Source organism: Choloepus didactylus, chromosome 2, assembly GCF_015220235.1.
Source record: "Choloepus didactylus isolate mChoDid1 chromosome 2, mChoDid1.pri, whole genome shotgun sequence".
Classification (NCBI taxonomy): domain Eukaryota; kingdom Metazoa; phylum Chordata; class Mammalia; order Pilosa; family Megalonychidae; genus Choloepus; species Choloepus didactylus.
In genome coordinates, this window is record NC_051308.1 from 223,242,256 (window position 1) to 223,262,015 (window position 19,760).

Here is a 19,760-nt window from a genome sequence, read left to right on the forward strand (position 1 = left end):
ACGAGGTCGTTCCTTCTTACTGCCGTGTAGTATTCCATCGTGTGTATATACCACATTTTATTTATCCACTCATCTGTTGAAGGACATTTGGGTTGTTTCCATCTCTTGGCAATTGTGAATAATGCTGCTATGAACATTGGCGTGCAGATATCTGTTCGTGTCACTGCTTTCCGATCTTCCGGGTATATACCGAGAAGTGCAATCGCTGGATCGAACGGTAACTCTATTTCTAGTTTTCTAAGGAACTGCCAGACTGACTTCCAGAGTGGCTGAACCATTATACAGTCCCACCAACAATGAATAAGAGTTCCAATTTCTCCACATCCCCTCCAACATTTGTAGTTTCCTGTTTGTTTAATGGCAGCCACTCTAATAGGTGTTAGATGGTATCTCATTGTGGTCTTAATTTGCATCTCTCTAATAGCTAGTGAAGCTGAGCATTTTTTCATGTGTTTCTTGGCCATCTGTATTTCCTCTTCAGAGAACTGTCTTTTCATATCCTTTGCCCATTTTATAATTGGGCTGTCTGTACTATTGTCATTGAGTTGTAGGATTTCTTTATATATGCAAGATATCAGTCTTTTGTCAGATACATGGTTTCCAAAAATTTTTTCCCATTGAGTTGGAGATATAGCCCTTTAAAAGAGCAATTGTGCACAGCTGTAATGCTCTGTTACAAGTTGAAGGTCTAACTCAGGTGCCCAGTGATCTTGCAGAAGACCACACCCATACAGGTATGTGGATACAGGACATGATAAATGAGCCCCATTTGGGGAGTGCTCAGGTGAGCATGCTGACAAAATGGAAAGTCTACCTCCTACGAAGTGGCATTTTTAACAATGGCTCTTTAAGTACAGAGATGCATGAAATTTTAGGACCAGCCTCCTATGTGGAAGAGCAGCATACCTTGTTTCCTGTCAATCCTCTGGAGGTGGCTCCTCCCATGCCCACTGTTGACAGACAAGGAAATACACCCGACTCTGCATGGTTTGGCACATGGACAACCTGCTACCTGGACAGCCGTGACTGTCCAGCCCAGTACCTACACCATCTAGTGGGAAAACATCTGGACTGTCTGCCACAAATGTAAGGTAACTGTTTTTCATGTCTCTGCCCACAACACCATTTCATCACCAGGTAACATAGAAGCGGATGCCCTAGCGAAATTCCACAGCCTAACACCAACGATGCATGAAGTGGCTGAATGGCTGCACTGGAAAACTGGGCATCGAGGACACCAGATTCCTGTTACCTGGTGGCAAAAAGACTATTTTGGCCCCCTTCCTCTGTCCAAAGGGACAAAGTATGCCTTCACTGCTGTGGATACAGCTACAGGACTGCTGCTGGCCCTCCCAGTGGACAAGGCCAACCAACAAACTATCATATGTAGCTTAGAAAAATTAAGTGCCTTTTCTGGGGTCCCCACACAGTGATGGGGGGGGACCCCCTTCACCAGGCAATTAACCCAGGCCCAGGCTACAGAACATGATGTCCTTTAGACTTTTCACTTGCCCTATAATCCCACAGCAGCTGGCTTAATTGGAAGAATGGATGGCCTTTTAAAGGAATTCTTAAAAGGATGCAGCATCAACTCTAGACCCAAAGTGGCCAGCTCCCGCCCCTGTGGACATGGTAACTGTTGGGCCCGTGCAGACCTTATGAAATCAGAAAAAGGGGTCGGCTGCCTTTAAGCTGCAAGAGGGCAATGATAATAACTTTCTCTTGCCTGTGCCACAGACACTAGAAATTGGGGAAAATAAGGTCAATTGGCTCTGATTCTGGCCCATACAGCCAGGCTGGTTGAGAATCCTAAGCCCATGGTTATTAGAATTACATAGGAAACTAATTGTAGATCTGACACTGAAGGGTTCCCTATAGGGGGAGAAAATATGGTATTTAACTACCCTCACCTTCTACTATGAAGACTCAGTTTATATATTGCTAAACCACTCAGCTGTCCAATTTAATGCTTATATGTGTTGTTAATTCTTGTTTAAAAATGTGTTACTATTTCAATAATGCATTAACTAAAATGTTTTGAGTATTTAGCATTCTAACAAGTCTAATGTTAATGGTAATAATATGTTGTGAAATGTTTGCTCAAGAACAATTTCCAGAATTATTTTGGTGACTTGAATGTAGAGGGTATGAGGGATGCTTTTATTAAAGGAAAAGGAAAGTAGTTTTGTCCTAAATGACTGGTTGTATTAGGGAAAAAAAAAAAAAAAAAGGATATGGAACAAAACCTGAATGAATATAGAAAGTTGCAGAAAGTTGGTGGAAAGGAAAATTTATTTCAATGGTCAAGGTTGGAAAATGGTAAAAACTAGAATAAAGCAGACTGCCTGGTAGTTTTATCCTTTAGCTGTTTTAGCCCCAGGTGGTACTTGTGCTCTGGTTGATATTCAGTGTTGTAAGCATGTGCCTGGTAATCCACAGAATGTAACCCACACTCTTGATCATATGCAAAATCACATACAAACTAGTGATCATTTATCTAATGGTTTGCTTGTCTAAATGGTGGGACTCATTAACTTGGCCATAGTGCCACTTGCTAATAGGTTTATTATCTCTCTGTACCAGTATATTAATCCTATGTTGTTTATTGTATTGTTGTGAATTATGGATGTAAAGTCTGTCCTACGGTCAGTGCAAACTGTTGTGTGTCAGTGGATTGTGGCAGCCCGTGGCCTGAGCAAACCAGCCTGCGACTTTGGTGCACAGCAGTCTGCCTGACCTAGGCAGCTCATGTTTAACCTATTGTCTTTGTAAGCCAGTAAAGAGAAAAAGGATAAATTGACCTTAAAATGTAATTTTAAAATGTGAAAAGGGAAGCAGGCAGGAGGTGAGAGACTCTTGGTCTCACGAAAGAGCAGGATGTAATTGTACCCCAGACCTCCCGCCGTCAAATGTTAATCTAGTCCTTCCTGCACCATCCCCATGTCACAATGACCTGTTCCTGAGTCTGTTCTTCCCCACCTTTAGGAATGTCTTTGTCTTAAACCCTTATAACTGGCTTGCTGTCCTCTTTTAATCACGCGGTCGACTTCCCTGAGAATGCGATGCCTGCCCAGCCTGAGAGAGCCGTCATGATCTCTCTGCGACGTCTCACCCTGTTGGTAAGCCCTGAATAAAAGTTCATGTATCAGAAAATGCTCGTTGTCTTCTTTGGCCTCTGGACTGGCATAGCCCTCATGGGTTGTGACAGCATATCTCACAGCTTCATTCCTTCTTGCAGCTGCTCAATATTCTATTGCATGCATACACCACAGTTCACCACTCTGTTCATCAGTGTACCCTTAGGCCACCTCCATCCATTGCAAATCATGAATACTGTCACCATAAACACCAGTGTGCAAATGTCCACTCATGTCCCTGCTCTGATGGGAAGGCGGCTTTGAAATGCCCCACCAGTGGGATTTAAAATGGCTTTGGACCAACTGCTGTACATCTTCCATTCTTCTTCCATTCTTTTGTTTTCTAAATGGGAGTTTGTGTCGAGTTATCCTTCTTCCTTCTCTACCATTGTATATTGAGTGTATCTGTGGGGTTGGTTTTGTTTGTTTGTTTGTCTGTGTTTTTTTATTCATAGGTCAGCATAAGGAACCGTATCTGGAGTTGACTGAGAAACTCTGAGCTGGATGCAGTGACTAGATGAGATTTGGGGTTATTTCCCTTGGGAAGAGGTAAGTGTGTCCTCTGTGTGAGAAGAGCAGAAGCAGGTTATTTGGTGTAGAAAAACAGACTGAGAGAGACCGAGGAAGTCTGTGACACACAAATATCTGTGTTCTCTTTTTCCTGAACCCATAGCCAGATTTCAGTTCCCAGTAGGTTGCCAGATTTAGCAAATACAAATACAAGATGCCCAGTTACATTTGAATTTCTTAGTATAAATATGTCCCATGCAATATTTGGTACATAATTATGCTGAAAAGTTATTTGTTGTTTACAAAATTTAAATTTAACCAGGCATCCTGTATTTTATCTGGCAAGCCTACCCCCCAGCCTCCCTTGCAGTTAGATGTGGCCATGTGACTGAGTTCTAACCAATGGAATATAAGTGAATGTGATGTGCATCTTCCAGCCCTGGCCCCTGAAAACCTCCCCAAAAGCAGAGAACTCCAAAGAAGCGGGCAGAGTCACAAGACGGAAGAAGACCAGGTCCCAGATGACTGTGTAGAACAGGCTGCCCTCAAACTTGCACTAGACTAAGCTGGAAGCAAGAAAGAAATTCTCATTACTGTGCCACTAAGTTTTGGGAATCATTTGTTATGGCAGCTAGCCTACTCTGAATTATATCCCTAATCCCTAAATTCAATAGCTTGTGTGATCATTCCTTAACTTTAGCAGCATATGACCCTGTTAACTCTTTTCTTTCTTCTTGGAACTCTCTCTTCCTCTAAAGATACTATGTTTCTCATCCTTTAATGATAATTAAAAAAAAAAAAAGTTCTATGTGCTGAGGAACTGTTCTAAGTGCTTTACCTACAGTGTCTCATTTTAATCCTCAGAACTCCTCTATGTGGAAGGTGACATAACCCCCATTTTATAGAGGAGAAAGCAGGTTTGGAGAGGTTGAGTCACTTGCCCAGAGTCTCACAGCCCTTCCTTCTCTCTCCTCTTCCTTTTGATAGTCCCATCCAGTAACATGGCTCTGCAATTATCATGCCTGTGCAGATGGCTCTCTGACTCCTCTCATCTCCAGTCCCACATGTCTGAACACCTGGCTCACAAATGTGCTGATGGCACTGTAAACACATGTCCAAAATGCAACTCTTGTTCCTTTCTCAGCACTGTTCTAAACACTTTTCATGTGGCAACTCATATAATCCTCACAACAACTCTATGAGGTAGATAGTATGATCCACATTTTGCAGATAAGTTTATGAAGCTAATATACATGGTTGGGCCGGGCTCGGGCTGATTTTAAGGCCTAGATCTCAGTAATGGTAAAACCTCAGCTCGATGCAAAGCAAGCTCTCCCTGATCTGTTCCATTTCCTACCTCCTATACTCATTCTCTGCCTTTAACTTTCGAATCCTACTTATCCTTCAAAGTCCAGCTCAAATGCTATTGTTCCACAAAGTTTTCTCAGGTATCCCAAGCTGGAAGGGATCTCCAATTTGTGTGATTTAAAGAGTGCTGGTTCTGCATCCCATTTCCCTTTTTCTAAGTGCACAAGAGAAATCTGAATTCATCCTCATCATAAAAAGTTCAAGAACAGAGAGATATACAGCAAAAAGCTTAAGTATCCCTTTACTCTCCAGCATTTATCATTTTCTACCTTGATTAATATTTCTGTACATCTGCTAGCTACTCTTTTAGAAAGTTACTTAAGGATAAGAGCCATAGCTGAGTCACCTTTATTCCCCTAAAACAGACATTAATAAACAATCATTGAATTAATCAGTCAATTTCAAATCCCTTAAACCTACTGCACACATTACGCTTTTTTTTTTTTATAAGAGAGGGTCTGTTCAGGAAAAGAAGTGACTTTTTCAATGGGGACTGGTAAATACTTGCCAAACATTCCTTCTCCTCCCACCTTCATTAAAGAACAAAAAAGCATCTACTTCTAGGTACATGAAGCGTCTGGTTTCTGATTTAGCAGGGTCTCAAAAGGAAATGACTTTTCTCTGAAATTGTAGACGCTCAATCCAGCTGCCGCATTGTTAGACCTCAGGGTAAACAGGAAGCTTCCTGCCTTGGGCCCTTCAAGTCTGTCTCCCAGCCTATTAAAGACTATAATAGGATGGTAAAAGGACAGCTGCTGGCCATAAAGCCAACCCATTCTTTAGATTCTCAGAGAACAGGAACTAGATCCCCCCAAAGTCACAGAGAAAGCTGCGTCCTTCTCCAGGTCACACAAGACGCTTCTGCCTAGCTGTGGTCCTCAGTTATCTCCTCAATTATCAGTTCTAACTATAATCGTATTTGCAGAATCCCCGAGTGATTTAGTTCTCTGGTATTAACCAAGAAGGTAGGATTCCCGGTCCTTGAAATCACTTGTTTCTGGGGTGATGAGAGCTAGTGTGAAGCTGAGGCTGACACTGCCAGGGCAGTGAAATTACACCCTATCCTGTGTGGTCTGAGTCACCTCTTCCCGTAGGGGAACAATCTGTCCCCTTGATCCCCCCAGAGGAGGCAAAGAGGAGACTCCAAGAAAGCAAAGGATCTGGTGCTCCTACCTCAGCAATCAAGAACCAAAACAGGACCCCAACTCTTCCTGTACAAAGGGTGGAAGTCCCTGGATTTGCAGCTGTTGGTGAGGAGAGAGAGAACAGTCTCTGCCAACTGGAAGGACACTAGGGCAGGGGTGAGCATGTTTTGCCAAGAAAGGCACTTGGGCCTCTTGGCAGAAGGCAGAGGGCTGCCCCAATCCATGTGTACGTTTTCAGAAGCATTTGACTCTGGACCAAATCTGCTCAGCTATGCTCAGCGCTGGGGCGGTGGATGGGCAGCGCTTACTGGCCAGGCTGACCAGAAGCTCCAACAGAGGGTGCTGGGGCTCAGCCAGGAGCTTCCCTTCAGCTGGCAAGTTTAGCTTTCAGTCACAGTCAGAGGCAGCGTGTCCAAATTCCAAGTCTCAGGGCTCTCCAGAGCTGTTTATGATTCCCCACCTATTTTGAAGAGTTCTTGCTTGTTGGAATTTTGGGCTCAAATGGAGAATGAGTGGTGATGATAGAGAGCCTCTTATCTGGCTCAAGGAAAGAGCAAAAATAGCTCAGCAGGAGCCAATGATCTTATACTGTCACAGTGATGGTCTCACAACCAAACGGAGGCCAGAAAGCAGGACAGATACCATTTCGTTCAACTTTGGCCTTACCTACAATTATTCGGTTCTTTATTGCTGAGGTAGGAGCACCAGATTCTTTGCTTTCGTGGAGTCTCCTCTTTGCCTCCTCCTCATGCTGCCATGTTGGCTTCTCTGACCCATGTTTGCCATGCAAGCAAGCAGAAGCTCTCAAGAATGGCAGGAAAATCAGCCGAGTGCAGGCTGACTTATGCAGGACAGGTATCTTATTTGCCAGGTGTCATTGCTTTCCCTCATTCAAAGGAAAGGTCACTTAGGTTACTGTTCAGTGTTGCACCCAAGTGAAGTTTCTTCTAATGCTGAAAGCGGGAGAACTTGAGACATTGTCTCCTAAAATCAGTTGTTTGAGACTCTACATAAGTGTTTAGACTGGGAGATTCTGTTTAAGGACATTCTTAAGATCTCTGAGCTGAAAGGGACCTAACAAGAGATTATATGGTTCAGCCCCCGCCCCCACCCCAGTAAGAACAATATCATTTGCCCTAGTTCCAGAAGATTACTAAGGCTCTGAATAACTGCCCAAGATCATACAGCTGGTAAATGGGGTTTTACTAGGAAGACTAGAATCCAGGTCTCCTGCTCTTCATGCAGCGTTCTCCTTACCCTTTTTCTTGGAAAAAAAATTTTTCCAAGTAATTTGTATTATTTTTAAAAAGTTAATTCATTATATGCACAGCCAAATGATGTTTAATTTGCACCTCGGTAATATTTCTCATATACATAAAACTGCCAAATCATGAAAAAAAAAATCAGAAACCATGTCCCATTTAGCAAAATGGTCCCACTTTCCCATGCCACTACACTTCTCAGGCCACCACCGTCTTGTGTGGAAGATCCTCAGTCTGTCAGCTAGAGCCTTTGATGAAATTTACATTTAAATAATTTACATCTAATTTACATGTGGGTCAGTGGTAGGTCTTAGACGATCTCTGCTATGTTTGGATAACTAAACAGATCCAAGTAAGTGTACTTCAGTCTTGGAAAAAGAGATCTTCACTTATAGAGAAAACAGTTATCACCCTACAATTTGTCCTGGCCAGGACCAGAAGGGGCTCTCTAGCAGCTCACACTTCCCCCATCCCCAGCTAACCTCCAAAGAGAGAAAGAGGAAAAGAGAGAGACTCTACTGGATGAGTAACAATCTCAGGACAGCACAGGCTGTCCCAGAGTGTACCTGTACTTGCAGACCCCTGGGTCAAGTCTGCTGCAAGCCTGCCCCTTGAGACTCCAGGTCATGTCCAAGGCAGGAAGTTGCAATGCAGGAGTAGTCCCAGGAGCCAGTAAGTCAGAAAATAGCCTAGAATGCTTCGTGTGACTGGAGAACAGGTTTTCCAGTTGTACAAAAGTTCCATGATAGGATTGCTGGGGTCCTTTTGTCCTGGTGGGGAGTCCCTTGCAAGAGGCTTCTGAGCTGCAATCTCTAGGGATCTCAGCAGCGGCTCTCGATCCTGAAGCAGATGAGCTGGAAACCAGTAAACAACAGGTGTGGAGGAGCCCAGAAACCTGGTGAGAACCTGGAAATCATAGGAGAGAAAAGTACCCACACATTAATTGGGATGTCACTGATTCAAATGGGACCAACTAGGGGCTTAGTTTCCCATCACATACACTAGAAATTTATTATCCTGGAAAAGAAATTCAACAGAGCTTAGGATCTGTTTATAAAGATGTGACACTAGCCAGGCAACCTCAATGTTACAAAGAAACATAGCTCATAGCTACAGACTAATTAATAACCACAGTAATGGTCCAATCAACACTAAAAATTCTGCAGGGTCCAATGCTAGCCCAGGGCCTGGACCCTAAACTCTGGGCTGTGACATGGGGCTTGGGAACCTGGGATGGTTCCTTCATTCCATGTGGATGGTCAAGCAGAGGGGAGGGGATCCTATGGTCCAACACTGTCCCTCCTGGAGGAGCTCAGAGCCAGGACTCCAAATGGCCTTTCTCATCTAACCTCTTGGAAGCTCCAAGCTTTGTTGGCACTCACTCTACTAGCTAATCCAGCTACAAACACAGAATACTTCTTTCTGTTTCCCCTGTGCCTTTTTTTCACACAAAGAACTTTACAAACAGCCAATGTGCACCTTCAACAGGCAGAAACTGCTGAGGAGAGGTCAGCATGGGGGCAAAAAAGACTTTTTTGGGTTATATTGAAACTGGAGCCAGAGCCAGGAACAAAAAATCAGATGCATGATCACCCTCTTTCATCCCTCTCTATTCCCACCATCCCAAACATTGAATATGTGCTCTGAAAATTGGGCATCTGCCTGATCTCAGAGAACTACAAGAAGCTAATATTCAAGCAGAAATTCTGGATATCGTGGTATTTTAGGGAAGGTTCCAGAGATGCCCTCTTTGCTTATTTCTATATCTTAGCTGACTGAGGCCACTTTATAACCCTCGAGTCTTTGCACACACTGTTCCATTTACCTAGAATGTTCTTCCTCTACTTATACAGAAAATTCCTGCTTACTCTTCAGGACCTTAAATGTGAGGCCTTCTTCAACTACTCCAGTTAGCTACTTATTCTTCCAAGCTTCCACAAAACTTTACCACAAAACAGCAATCCCTCTTCCATCCCACTGTACTGTAATTTTATCTGTTAGAGATCTGGCTACACATTTATGCCCTAAGGGCACAAATTTATATTACTTACGTTCTATCCCCAGTGGTCTGACACAGGGTCTGGCATAAAGAAAGCCCCCACAAAGTTGTTGAGTGAATAAATTAGGTATGGGTCACTCAAACAAGAGAAGTTAACTGTCTTTCCTGCTCCCTCATCAAGGGATTTTTTTCATATTCACATCCTAATCCCACCCAGGAATCCACCTCACCTGAACATGCATGCACAGACCTCCGAACAGCAGCAGCGCTGCAGCGTGGACCAGGTATACAAACACCTGGGGACTGAGGAATCCAGGGTCAGGCTTCTCTAGGGTCTTAATTTTCTTGCTCCTTCGCAGCCCAAGTGTAAGGCAGAGCCAAGGGTGGGTGGTCACGTATGTCCAGGTCGCCCAGACAACTAGTACAGCCACTGGTGCAGCCAGCAGGAAATTGGGCAACTGCCTGAGCTTATAGTATCTCAAAAGGCCAACATTCCAGTAGATATCCTGGATATAGCTGTATATTAGGGGAAGGTCCCAGGAACACCAAGGTGGCACATTTCCATCTGCAGTCCGGTAGCCCTTGTCCACAGCTAACTGCAGCAAGGGTTTAGGGATGGGGTGGGCTAAGCTTGGCAGGCAGAACTGGGTATAAGCGTAATACTGAAAGAGGACAAAGGGAAGGCCCAGTGTGAGCACTGACAGGAACACAGAGGCCATCAGCTTAATGAGCTGCCTCAGGGGGCTCTGCACCAGGACAGAAAATAGAAAGTCTCGGCACTGGGCGTGCACAAGAAAGCCAATGTTGATCAGCCCATTGGAACGTACACCAGAGGCAAAGGAAAAGAGGAGTCCACTAGTCCAGCTCTGGCCTCTCTCTAGCTGTCCCATGGCACTGAATGTCAGGAGGGCAAACAGAGCTTCTGAGTAACCAGCTGCCAGGAAGACATTGGCAGGGCTGAGGCAGAAGAGCAGTGCTGCATAAAAGGCCTGGCGGGGACAGTGCAAAACCAGACATCCCAGGTCATGAAGCGCGACTGCTGCCAGCACAAAGAACAAGGAGTTAAGCAGTGCTACAGAAATTAGCAGGCAACTTCGTAGGCTCAGTAACCCTCGCAGGGGTCTCAGCAATTCAGTCCCCACCAGCAGGGCCAGGGGGAAACCAGGAAAGAAGGCAAAGTTGTGCTCATAGAGATAGCCATGCTCAGCAATGAACAGGAAGTGTTCAGCATCCCAGTGAGACAGGCCACCAAGAAGACCTTCCACAAGTTGGTCCACAGGGCCCGAGGGGGCCAGGCGAGGAGGAGAAAAGGCTTCTGCATGGTGATCTGGGATGATCGCATTGAACAGGGCCTATGGGGTGAGGGAGAAACAGGATTCTGGTTGAGCAAATAGAAGAAAATACTTGCCATTTAATACAATGAGGAAGAAGAGGCTTGTTGGGGGAAACCGGGAGTTCAGTTTTAGATGACTTAAGTTTGACTTGGAACCCAAGAGCAGTGATCAACTGGGCAGTGATATATATCCATCTGTGGGTCAGAAGAGAGACGAGGGCTGGAGAGACAAACTTGGGGATTAAAAATGGCTGGATGGCATTTAAAGCTGTGAGACTGGGTGAAATTACCCAGGAGAAATTACGAAAAGAAAAGAAAACGTCTGAGGACTGAGCCCTGGACATGTAACATTTGGCGGTTAGTACAAGGGTTAAGATCCAGCAATGAAGATAAAGAAAGAAGGGTTGGTGAGGTAGGGGAAAACCAGAACACAGTGCTGCAGAACCAAGTGAAGAAAGGGAGTGATCAACTTGGCTAAATGCTAATGGGAGGTGAGGTAAAATGGGGACTGAAAACCAACCATGGGATTTAACCATGCGGTGGTCACTGGTGACCTTGCCAAGAGCTATTTCAGTGTAGGGAAGGAGAGACAATCCTGCTTAGAGGAGGTTCAACAGAGAATGGGACAAGAGAATTTGGAGACAGTGCACACAAGCAACTATTTTGAGGAGCTATGCCGTAAAGAGGAGCAGAGAAATGGGGTTGTAGGTGAATAAGGATGTGAGGTCAAGAGAAAGTTTTCTGTTTTTTTTTTTTAAGGTGAGAGATAAATGTTTGCGTGCCAGTGGGAATAATCCTGTGGAAAGGAAACTATTGAGGAGGCAGGAGAAAGAGGAGAATTGCTGGAGTAGGTGAAAGGGGGTGGCATCTGATACACAGGTGGAGGAGCCAGCCTTAGAGCAGAGCACATGCAGCTCATCCCACCTTCAACAGCAAAGGCACCGAGGTGAAGATGCTGGGTAAGCTGCTAGAGGTGATGGGAGCATGTGGAAGGTCTCTTCTGAATGCTTTTGTTTTTCTGAGTTTTCACTCAGGAAAGCAAGTTATCAGTTGAGAGTGAGGATTGGGGAAAAGGTGTTAAGACAGTTGAGGAAAGAAGAAAATGTGTAAAACAAGTTACCTATGAACCTAGTTCTCAAAATAGGCTGCACACTTGGAATCACCCAGTGAGTTTTAAAAATACTGATGCCTGGATCCCTCCTGCAGAGCTGATGATTTAACTGGGATGGGAAGCAGCCTGGGCACTGAGAGTTTTAAAAGCTCTCCAGATGTGATTCTGATCTGTAGAGAAACTTGAGAGAAATGCACTAAGACTTCCAGGTAGCACTAAAGATTCACTGGGGTTAGTGGCCTTGAATAAAAGAGACTATTTTTCACAGTTATCTATTTTTCTCTGTGCAGGTGCAGGCATGGAGTAGGCAGAGAACTGGATTTAACAAGGCTGGGCTTTCGCGAATAAGACATAAGGAGAGGCAGCACGAGAACTGAGTGTGTATGCCTGGGAATGATGATCATGAAAGATTATGCAACCTGACCTGGGTAAAAAGGGGAAGGTGAAGCCAAGAGGAAGGTGAGACAATGAAATAGTGGCAGGATCAATGGAGTATAACCCTACGGGGATGGCATATTTGTTAGATCCTCTAACCAGAGGGGGTGAGCTGGAAAGACAGGAGACAGTCAGAGAATGGGATGTTTAAAATAGAGATTATTTGGTAGGGGGAGGAGGTCTAGGATATGACTATGAGAGTAGGGAGAAGACAAGATCATTAGAAGGAAGCAGGACAAGGAACTGAAAGATTGGGATGTATCATGTTCATTAATAACTGAAATCACCAAGAAAACAAGAGAACTAATGCTGGAAAGAGTGACAGTGAACCAGGAGCTAAAACCATCAAGGAATGAGGAGGAATGTCCTGTGCCTCTGTAGAGGACGGCAACACCAAGGGGTAACCAGAGATATAATCTGATGGCATGAACTTTAAACTGGGAGAAAGAGGAGAGAGAATGAAACAGCTTATTGTTAAATGTCTTTTTCCCCATTAGACCATAAGCTCCTTAAGTTCCGGGAAAGGGACCATGACTTTTTTACACACACTATACAGCACAGTTCTTAGAAAATATTAGGTGCTTAATAAAATTTTGGTGGTTGAGTGAACTGTCTAGGGAAATATACTCATTCCAAAATCACCACCTGAATGAGAACCCAACTGTCCTGGTTCCCTGTCCCAGACAACAATTCACAGTACTGTTCTTTTAGGTATGCCCTTAACTCAATTGATACTGGTTCAGAGCTATCCTCGAGCCAGTTTCCTCAGCTTGACCACAGGAGCACAACCCCATTTTTGAGGCTCTTTCTCTTTTCAGTCAGTTTCTTTATCACACCACTTCAAACAGTGAAAACAAATGGGAAAGGCGTGACAATCGCAGATAACAGCCCTAGCCTCTAAGCGAAAGACACTTTCAAGTAAACCTGGGGCCCAGCAGAGCTTGCTGTGCCTTACTGTAGTGGTGGAGGAGAGGGAAGCTTTCCCCAAAGGAACTAGGTATGAGCCTCTAGAAAGAGAGATGCTTGCAATAAAAGGCACCTAAGATTATGCTAATATAACATCTCCAGGATGTTGATATCGTTCAACAACATTCATTCATTTATGAACATAGACCGAGGGCCTATCAAATACAGATATAATTCATAGATATGGGAAATTTGATTAAAATATTGATCAAGGACAGCTTTGGAGGGAAAAGGAAGTTGTAAAGGGGCAAATGCATCCTGAAACTTGTGTGTGGGTGAGGCAGCATGGAGGGGATGCCTGTGGGAAAAGGAGACATTACTGACTCAATGAATATACACAGACCTCTCGGGGACTCGAACAGTTTCACCTCTCTCCCACTCAACAGACACAGGGGACCCCAGGGCAATGTTTTGAGCTGTCACACCTAAGGGCATCTCTGGTTAGAGAACATCCTGGCCTGTTGGAAAGATCACTAGTTCAGGAGTTAGGAAACCTGCGGTCTAATTCTGGCCCTTCCTTAACTTGTTATGTGATTTTGGGAGAGTCACTTCACCTTTCTGGGCTTCTGCTGCTTCATGTGTAAAATAAGGGATTAACAGATCATTTGTAAGATTCCCTGCCTGCTTTTCAGTTATAAAGTTTATGTCTCTATGGTTCCAACCACATGGCGGGGCACAGGATGTATTCTCCTGGGAGATGGAAAGGGGGTGGGGACTACTCTTAGTGCCTATCCCAGCCTGGAGCAGCAGCATGATCAGGACAAGGATCAGAGACTGACCTGCAGCACCAGAGTCAGGATGCGGCAGCTGAACGCAAACCTCAGCACCTCTTTCCGGCATGGGTCCAGGGGCCACATGCTCTCGCCACCAGGAATCCAGCGGTGTTGCCACCAGAACTGAGCTCTCTCAGGCTTCTAAGCTACAAAACCCAAGGAGGAAATGTCACACATGGGCCAAAGGCAAATTCTTGAAAGTATTCTTCACAGGAACCTCCCCTTTCAGCATTACTACGGCAAACTTAACCATCTAACTGCCCAGATGAGGGAACACATCTTGAAGGCAGATGGGACCACCTGGTGTCACTTTGAAGCACTGTGTTCTCACAGGAAGAGTTCCACACAGATAGACATGAAGCTGGAAAACCAAGTATGCAGAAAGTCTTTAAAAGCATGCTGAGTGCTCCTATGCAGGAAATAAAGACTTTAGTTCAAGTCCTGCCTTTGACACAAGTTCTCCTTCAGTCTCTCTGAGTCTGAGTTTTTTATGCATAGAATGGGGGTGAGACTAACTGCTTTGCCCATCTCACCAAGTTGCCATGATGACGAAACAGACTAAAGTGTGAAAGAGCCCTTCACAAATCTATGATGTAATTGCTATTTATTTGGTTTGTGCCCTTTTCTTCTTGCCCAGAATAATACACTAGGTCCCAAAGCTGAATCCCAAAAAGTGGCCCAGAGAACTGTACTGGAAGACCTTACTGACTACACACTGCAGCTTAGCTCTCTGATGTGTGTTCAGCTGGTCTGTTAAATTTAAGTGGAGAAGGAAAAGAAAACCACCACTCAGCAGGACTTCAGCCAGTTCACATTGCTAAAACAAACTTAGGGTGAAGACAGAATTGACTACCAAGGATGGAGGAAACTTATTTCCCAACTCTTTGTTGTAATGACAGCAAGGTATAAACATTGCAAAGGCATTCTGAGACAAGGAATGCATTTTAAGGGCTTTTTTTTTTTCCAATTCCTTGGCCTAAAAGAAATAGTGATCTTCCTATAGAACTTTCAAACACCAGTCAGGGAAATCAGAAAGTAAGGCAAGAGCATCAGAGGCAGCTCATCAGTTTGTGGTGAAGAAAAGCTATCCCGAAAGGAATAAAGCATTTAATCTGAGAAATTAATATGGAGGACCAGAAGACTCTTTCCATCTCTTATGTGGATAATACCTATGAAAGCTTTAGGTATCACTTGTTTCTAGTATTCTCTGATTTTCACTAGACTACGTGATATGCTCCCACTGCACTCTGCCTTGTCATGTTTATTGCTAGTGCTTATTTAAGCTGCTTGTCAGCCCCAATAGACTAGAAGTTCTATGAGGACAGGGGCTTTGTCTATCTTGCTCACTAATCTTTCCCCAGGTGACACCACTGTATAAAAGTGGTAAGAGAAGGATAAGGCATCACCAGCTCACTGACTCTGGATATAAAATCACTGCCGCAAGCATTCCTTCCACCATATCTCATGTTAAGAACAAAAAGACAAAGTCCCAGAAGCCACAGGACAATAAAACTTCCCCAGGAAGGGAGCAAGGTTGGCTAATAGCGACAGTGCTCTTTCCTCACCACAAGAGGGCGCCTGCTGCTTACTCCACGGCTAGGAAGCCTGCAGGAAGGGAGGAGCCACCAAGTGCACAAGGGTTAGCTCATGAAAATTCTGTTCAAAGGCAAGCTTCTGAAAACCCCGGAGAGCAGCCGTACTTTGTGAATCCACCTAACGTTTCCAACACCTGACTCGCTGAATCGAGAGAAATCAGAGAAAATGGCACAGCCAACCTCATACGGCTGCTCTTTCTCTATCCCACAGTGACTTCAATCTTTTTCTCTTCCCACCCACATGCAGAGGAGTAGCTGGGAACAGAACAGCACTTAACCCACCTCTGCCTCTCCACCAGGCTTCCATTCTTCCTTTCCTCTCTCCAGAGTCAAGCTCCAGCCTCAGTGGCCACAGGAGACTTGTGGCTTATACTTAGCTTACAGGCAAGTAAAAGAAAAATAAAATCAGTCAGTTCTCCTTCTTGTCTAGTTGCCAGCCTCACTTCCCAACAACCTCTTTGCCAAATCAGACTTTTTTAACTGGCAGGACACTTAAGAGATCAACTAACTTCATTCTTTCATTTTCTCCTGAGGAAAACAGGCCCCAGAGAGGTAAGTAATAGAAGTCTCCTCCGTTTTTTAATTTTTACATCGGGGATCTCATTAGATTCTGTGAGGCCAGCATAATTACCACCCTTACTTTATGGATGTAGAAACTGAGGCTCACTGGGGTCAAGTGAAACACCCAAAGATACTTGAGAGTGTCCGGGGTCATGTTTTCTGCTTCTGAAACCTGATAGTCTTCCCACCTGACCTCACCTCTGGCCAAAGGGTATGTGCTCTTTCAGTGCCAAGATTACAAACCAGGTCTCCCGACTCCTAGCCCAACACTTCAGCCAGTGATACAACATGCTCTCGCTGTGTAGGGCAAGGAGGCCCTAATCGAGAATTTAGGAGAGCCCGCTGAGTTGGGGCCCCGGACCCTCTGGGTAAGACATATTCTGTGGGGTGGGGAAGGAGCTCTGTCCGGCCTGACGACCTCAGGGCCAGAGGCTTAGCAGGCCGCCCCGAGCTAGGGCTGCCTGCGGCCAGCCGTGCCCGGCCCGAAGCCCGTTCTGACCTGCTCCGTTATGACACAGCCGCTACCGGGGACCGGGCATCTGCCCTCCACGGTCCAGGGGCCGCTCCCGAGGGGGCCAGAGGAACCCCAGCCCCCAAGCCGTCGGGCCGGAAAGCGGGGAAGGGCGGGAGGATGTAGAGGAAGAGGCGGCGCCAGGAGGCCAGTAGGGCGGAGGGGCGTGGCTTCCTGCTCCTCCACGGCCTCTACCTCCCGCCCCTCGGCCTGCATTGACGACCTCCCAGGGCGCCAGGGTTCCCAAGCTGGCGCCCAGTGCTTAGCACCTGCGCATCTGCACCTCCTAGGCAGGACCCAATTCGTAGCACCTCCATCCGGGAACCCAAGCGTCCGCGCCTGCGCACTGACTTCGCCGATGGCGGCCCCGCCCCGCTCCTGCCCGGACTCGGAGCCGCCCCGCCTCCCTCCGCAACGGCCATGTTGGCTCTGGGCGAGCGGCATAGGGACGGCGTATCCCGATGACTCCGCGCTTTTCAGCTCAGCATCTTCCCGCCTTGGTGACACTTGGAGAGTTCTCCCTCGCACTTTATCCCTCCCCAGGGCCCCTGCCCCGCCTTCGTTTGGTCCTCCGGGATTGCTGTCCCAAAGCTGTGCTCTTGTTCCAGTTCCGTCCCGCAGACATTCACTGAATGTGTGTACCGAGGCTCTCTTAGCTGGGGGCTCCCCTGCAGCCTCTTCGCAGAAGCCAGAGCCGCACTTTCTCTGCTGTCAGGCAACAACAGCTTAGCACAGGGCCTGACACAAAATAGGTGTTCTCTGAAGGGAAGGAAAAGCCTTCTCGGGGCTTCTGTGGCCGGCAGCGGTAACCTGCGTTCTGGGTGTGAGGAAAGTGGGGGATCCCCTTGACTTTACCCTCGGGCAACCAGGGACCTTCTGTCCTCCTTCAATCCCCTGCCCCACTTCAGGTGGCTAATGAGGATGGGCAAGGAGACCTCTCAGGGAACAGCCCCTGGATTCTTTTCTCCTTCTTCACTAAAGCAGCTTCTCTTATAGGTCAAAAAAGAAGAAGAAAAGACAAAACCGTCTGTTAGGGAGGAGCGGCCGGTTGGTACCCCTGTAACGGAAACTGTTAGAACAACTTTGCACCCTCCTCAAAGGAAACAGATAATAAATCCTTCTCCTTTGGTGGATTTCTTGTTTCTAAGGATTCCAAAGCCTTCTGTGGTTTCAGTTATCTGCCCTCCAAAACGAAGCTGGGGTTTGGGTTAGCGACTGGCCACAGCCCTGGCTGAGGGAGGGTTTATCTTCTCCAACAGCTACTAATGTGGGTGGGAACAAAAGGGTGGTGTTGCTATCTCTTCAGGCAAAGAAACTAGCTCACATCAGCTCTGGGGGGGCCAGGAACTATATCTTTTGATGCTTTATAATTTATCACAGACCCTGAGACCTAAACTGCCCCCAGGTATTTGTTGTAAGGTGGAAAGAGAACAAATCACATAATAGTTGTTGGGTGTTGGAGAAGAAGGGGAAAATTGGAGTTTTTAGAAGGCCCTTCCCCCACGTTTTTCAACAACGCATTGTTTTCAGCTTCAGAGGCTTATAAGTGAAATGTCAAAATTGGGGGCACCCACTCTTGTGATGAGGCCTAAGATTAGGGCTTGAATCTCTAGAAGTCCGGGAAGCTCCAGGCAGCACTCTGCAAAACCAGAACTGCGAAATGAACTGTCCTTGCTCTCTGAATTCACAAAGGAAAAAGACATGCTTTCTCACTGTTCTTTCTGTCTACACCAAATTCCCTCAAAAATCTATTTATAAAAAGAACAGGGGTCTCTTGTGAGAAGTCAGAATGTTTTCTAAAAGCTCAACTGTCACCCTTTCGAGGGAGAACTTTGTCCAGATCCTCAAGCTCTACTTTCCTGCAATTTTTCCTCCGTTCCTTCTCTGCTACCCAACCCCCTCCTCTTCCGCTCTGTTTCCCGTTTCATTTTCTGGCTCTTGCTCTGACAGGAAAACAGGGAAGCTGAATCTTGGTGTTCTTAAAGCCCTGGCTTGTCAGACTGGAAGGAGACTGGGTGGGATGGGAGGGGGTTCTGGGCCTCCAAGGACCTTGAGTAGTGGAGGAGGCAACTCTCTCCAGTCTTTGCTGTTAAGAGCCTGCAGCTAAAATGGAGCCTCCATCAACACAGGGAGTCAGCTGAGCAACTAGAACTGCAGAGAGCAAGTGAGGGAGAGCTGGATCCCAGGGCTTCAGGAAAACTCTACACCTCCTGGCCACTTGCACTAAGAAGCAAATATCCCACACCACCAAGAAACAGTTTTCGTAATACAAACCCCTAACCCAAACAATACAGGCAATGCTGTTTCTAGAATTCTAGAATGTAAGAGGGTTCCAGTATTTCTGTTCCTTGAACTTGCCTGGCTTTTGTTTTCCCTGCTTAAAACACTACTGCCGGACTACCCCTTGGATAGCCCACTACATTCAGGTCTTAGCTCAAACATCATTGCCTCCTCATAGAGGACTTCCCTGACTACCCAGTCACCACCACCACCCTGTACTATCCCCATCACCCTGTTTTATTTTATTCATTACACTTAACACCACCTGGTTATGTCATCTATAAGTTTTACTTGTTTTGTTGTCTGTTTCCCTCTTCTGGCATGTAAGCTCTATGAGAGCAGGGGCCTTGTTCATCAAGGTATTCCCAGCACTTAGAGCACATTCTGCTTACTCAATAAAGATAATTTAATTTGTTTAATCTAATACCCACACTTTATGGATGAGGAAACAAAAGTTCAGAGAGGGCAAGTGACTGGCCTGAGGTCACACAGCTAGTGGCTACAGTGGCTGTGAATTCACAAAGGAAAAAAACATGCATTCAGTTCTCCAGCCTCCCAGGCTGGTACTTTGAACCACTTCATAGTATTTTCATCTCTCTCTCAGGTTTACCCGATTTCTATCTCTTCCTTTTTCTACCAAGAGTCTTGACATGCTATGCCAAGAATACTTTACAGGGCACACTGAGTCTTAACAGGTCCTACCTACCCTTTCCTCTACCAAATTCCTATCTCACCTGTTTGATTTATTCAACAATACTGGACTGACTAGCATGT

At 45.8% G+C, this 19,760-nt stretch overlaps 1 protein-coding gene across 3 annotated transcripts; it reads right to left on the reverse strand.

The window, feature by feature from the left end:
• Positions 1-5,405: 5,405 nt before the first annotated feature.
• PIGV (phosphatidylinositol glycan anchor biosynthesis class V) lies at positions 5,406-17,011 on the reverse strand. 3 transcript variants are annotated; one of them, XM_037828054.1, is made up of 5 exons: positions 16,695-17,010; positions 15,917-16,006; positions 14,046-14,185; positions 9,652-10,773; positions 5,406-8,328 (listed from the first exon to the last, which is right to left on the reverse strand). In XM_037828054.1, exons 3-5 carry the CDS (start codon positions 14,121-14,123, stop codon positions 8,047-8,049), a joined length of 1,482 nt encoding a protein of 493 aa, XP_037683982.1. In that variant the 5' UTR covers positions 14,124-14,185; positions 15,917-16,006; positions 16,695-17,010; the 3' UTR covers positions 5,406-8,046. The 3 variants fall into 3 exon arrangements, with proteins under 3 accessions (XP_037683982.1, XP_037683981.1, XP_037683983.1); XM_037828053.1 differs by having other exon boundaries at positions 15,917-16,011; XM_037828055.1 differs by lacking the exon at positions 9,652-10,773 and having other exon boundaries at positions 15,917-17,011.
• Between the last annotated feature and the right edge of the window lie 2,749 nt (positions 17,012-19,760).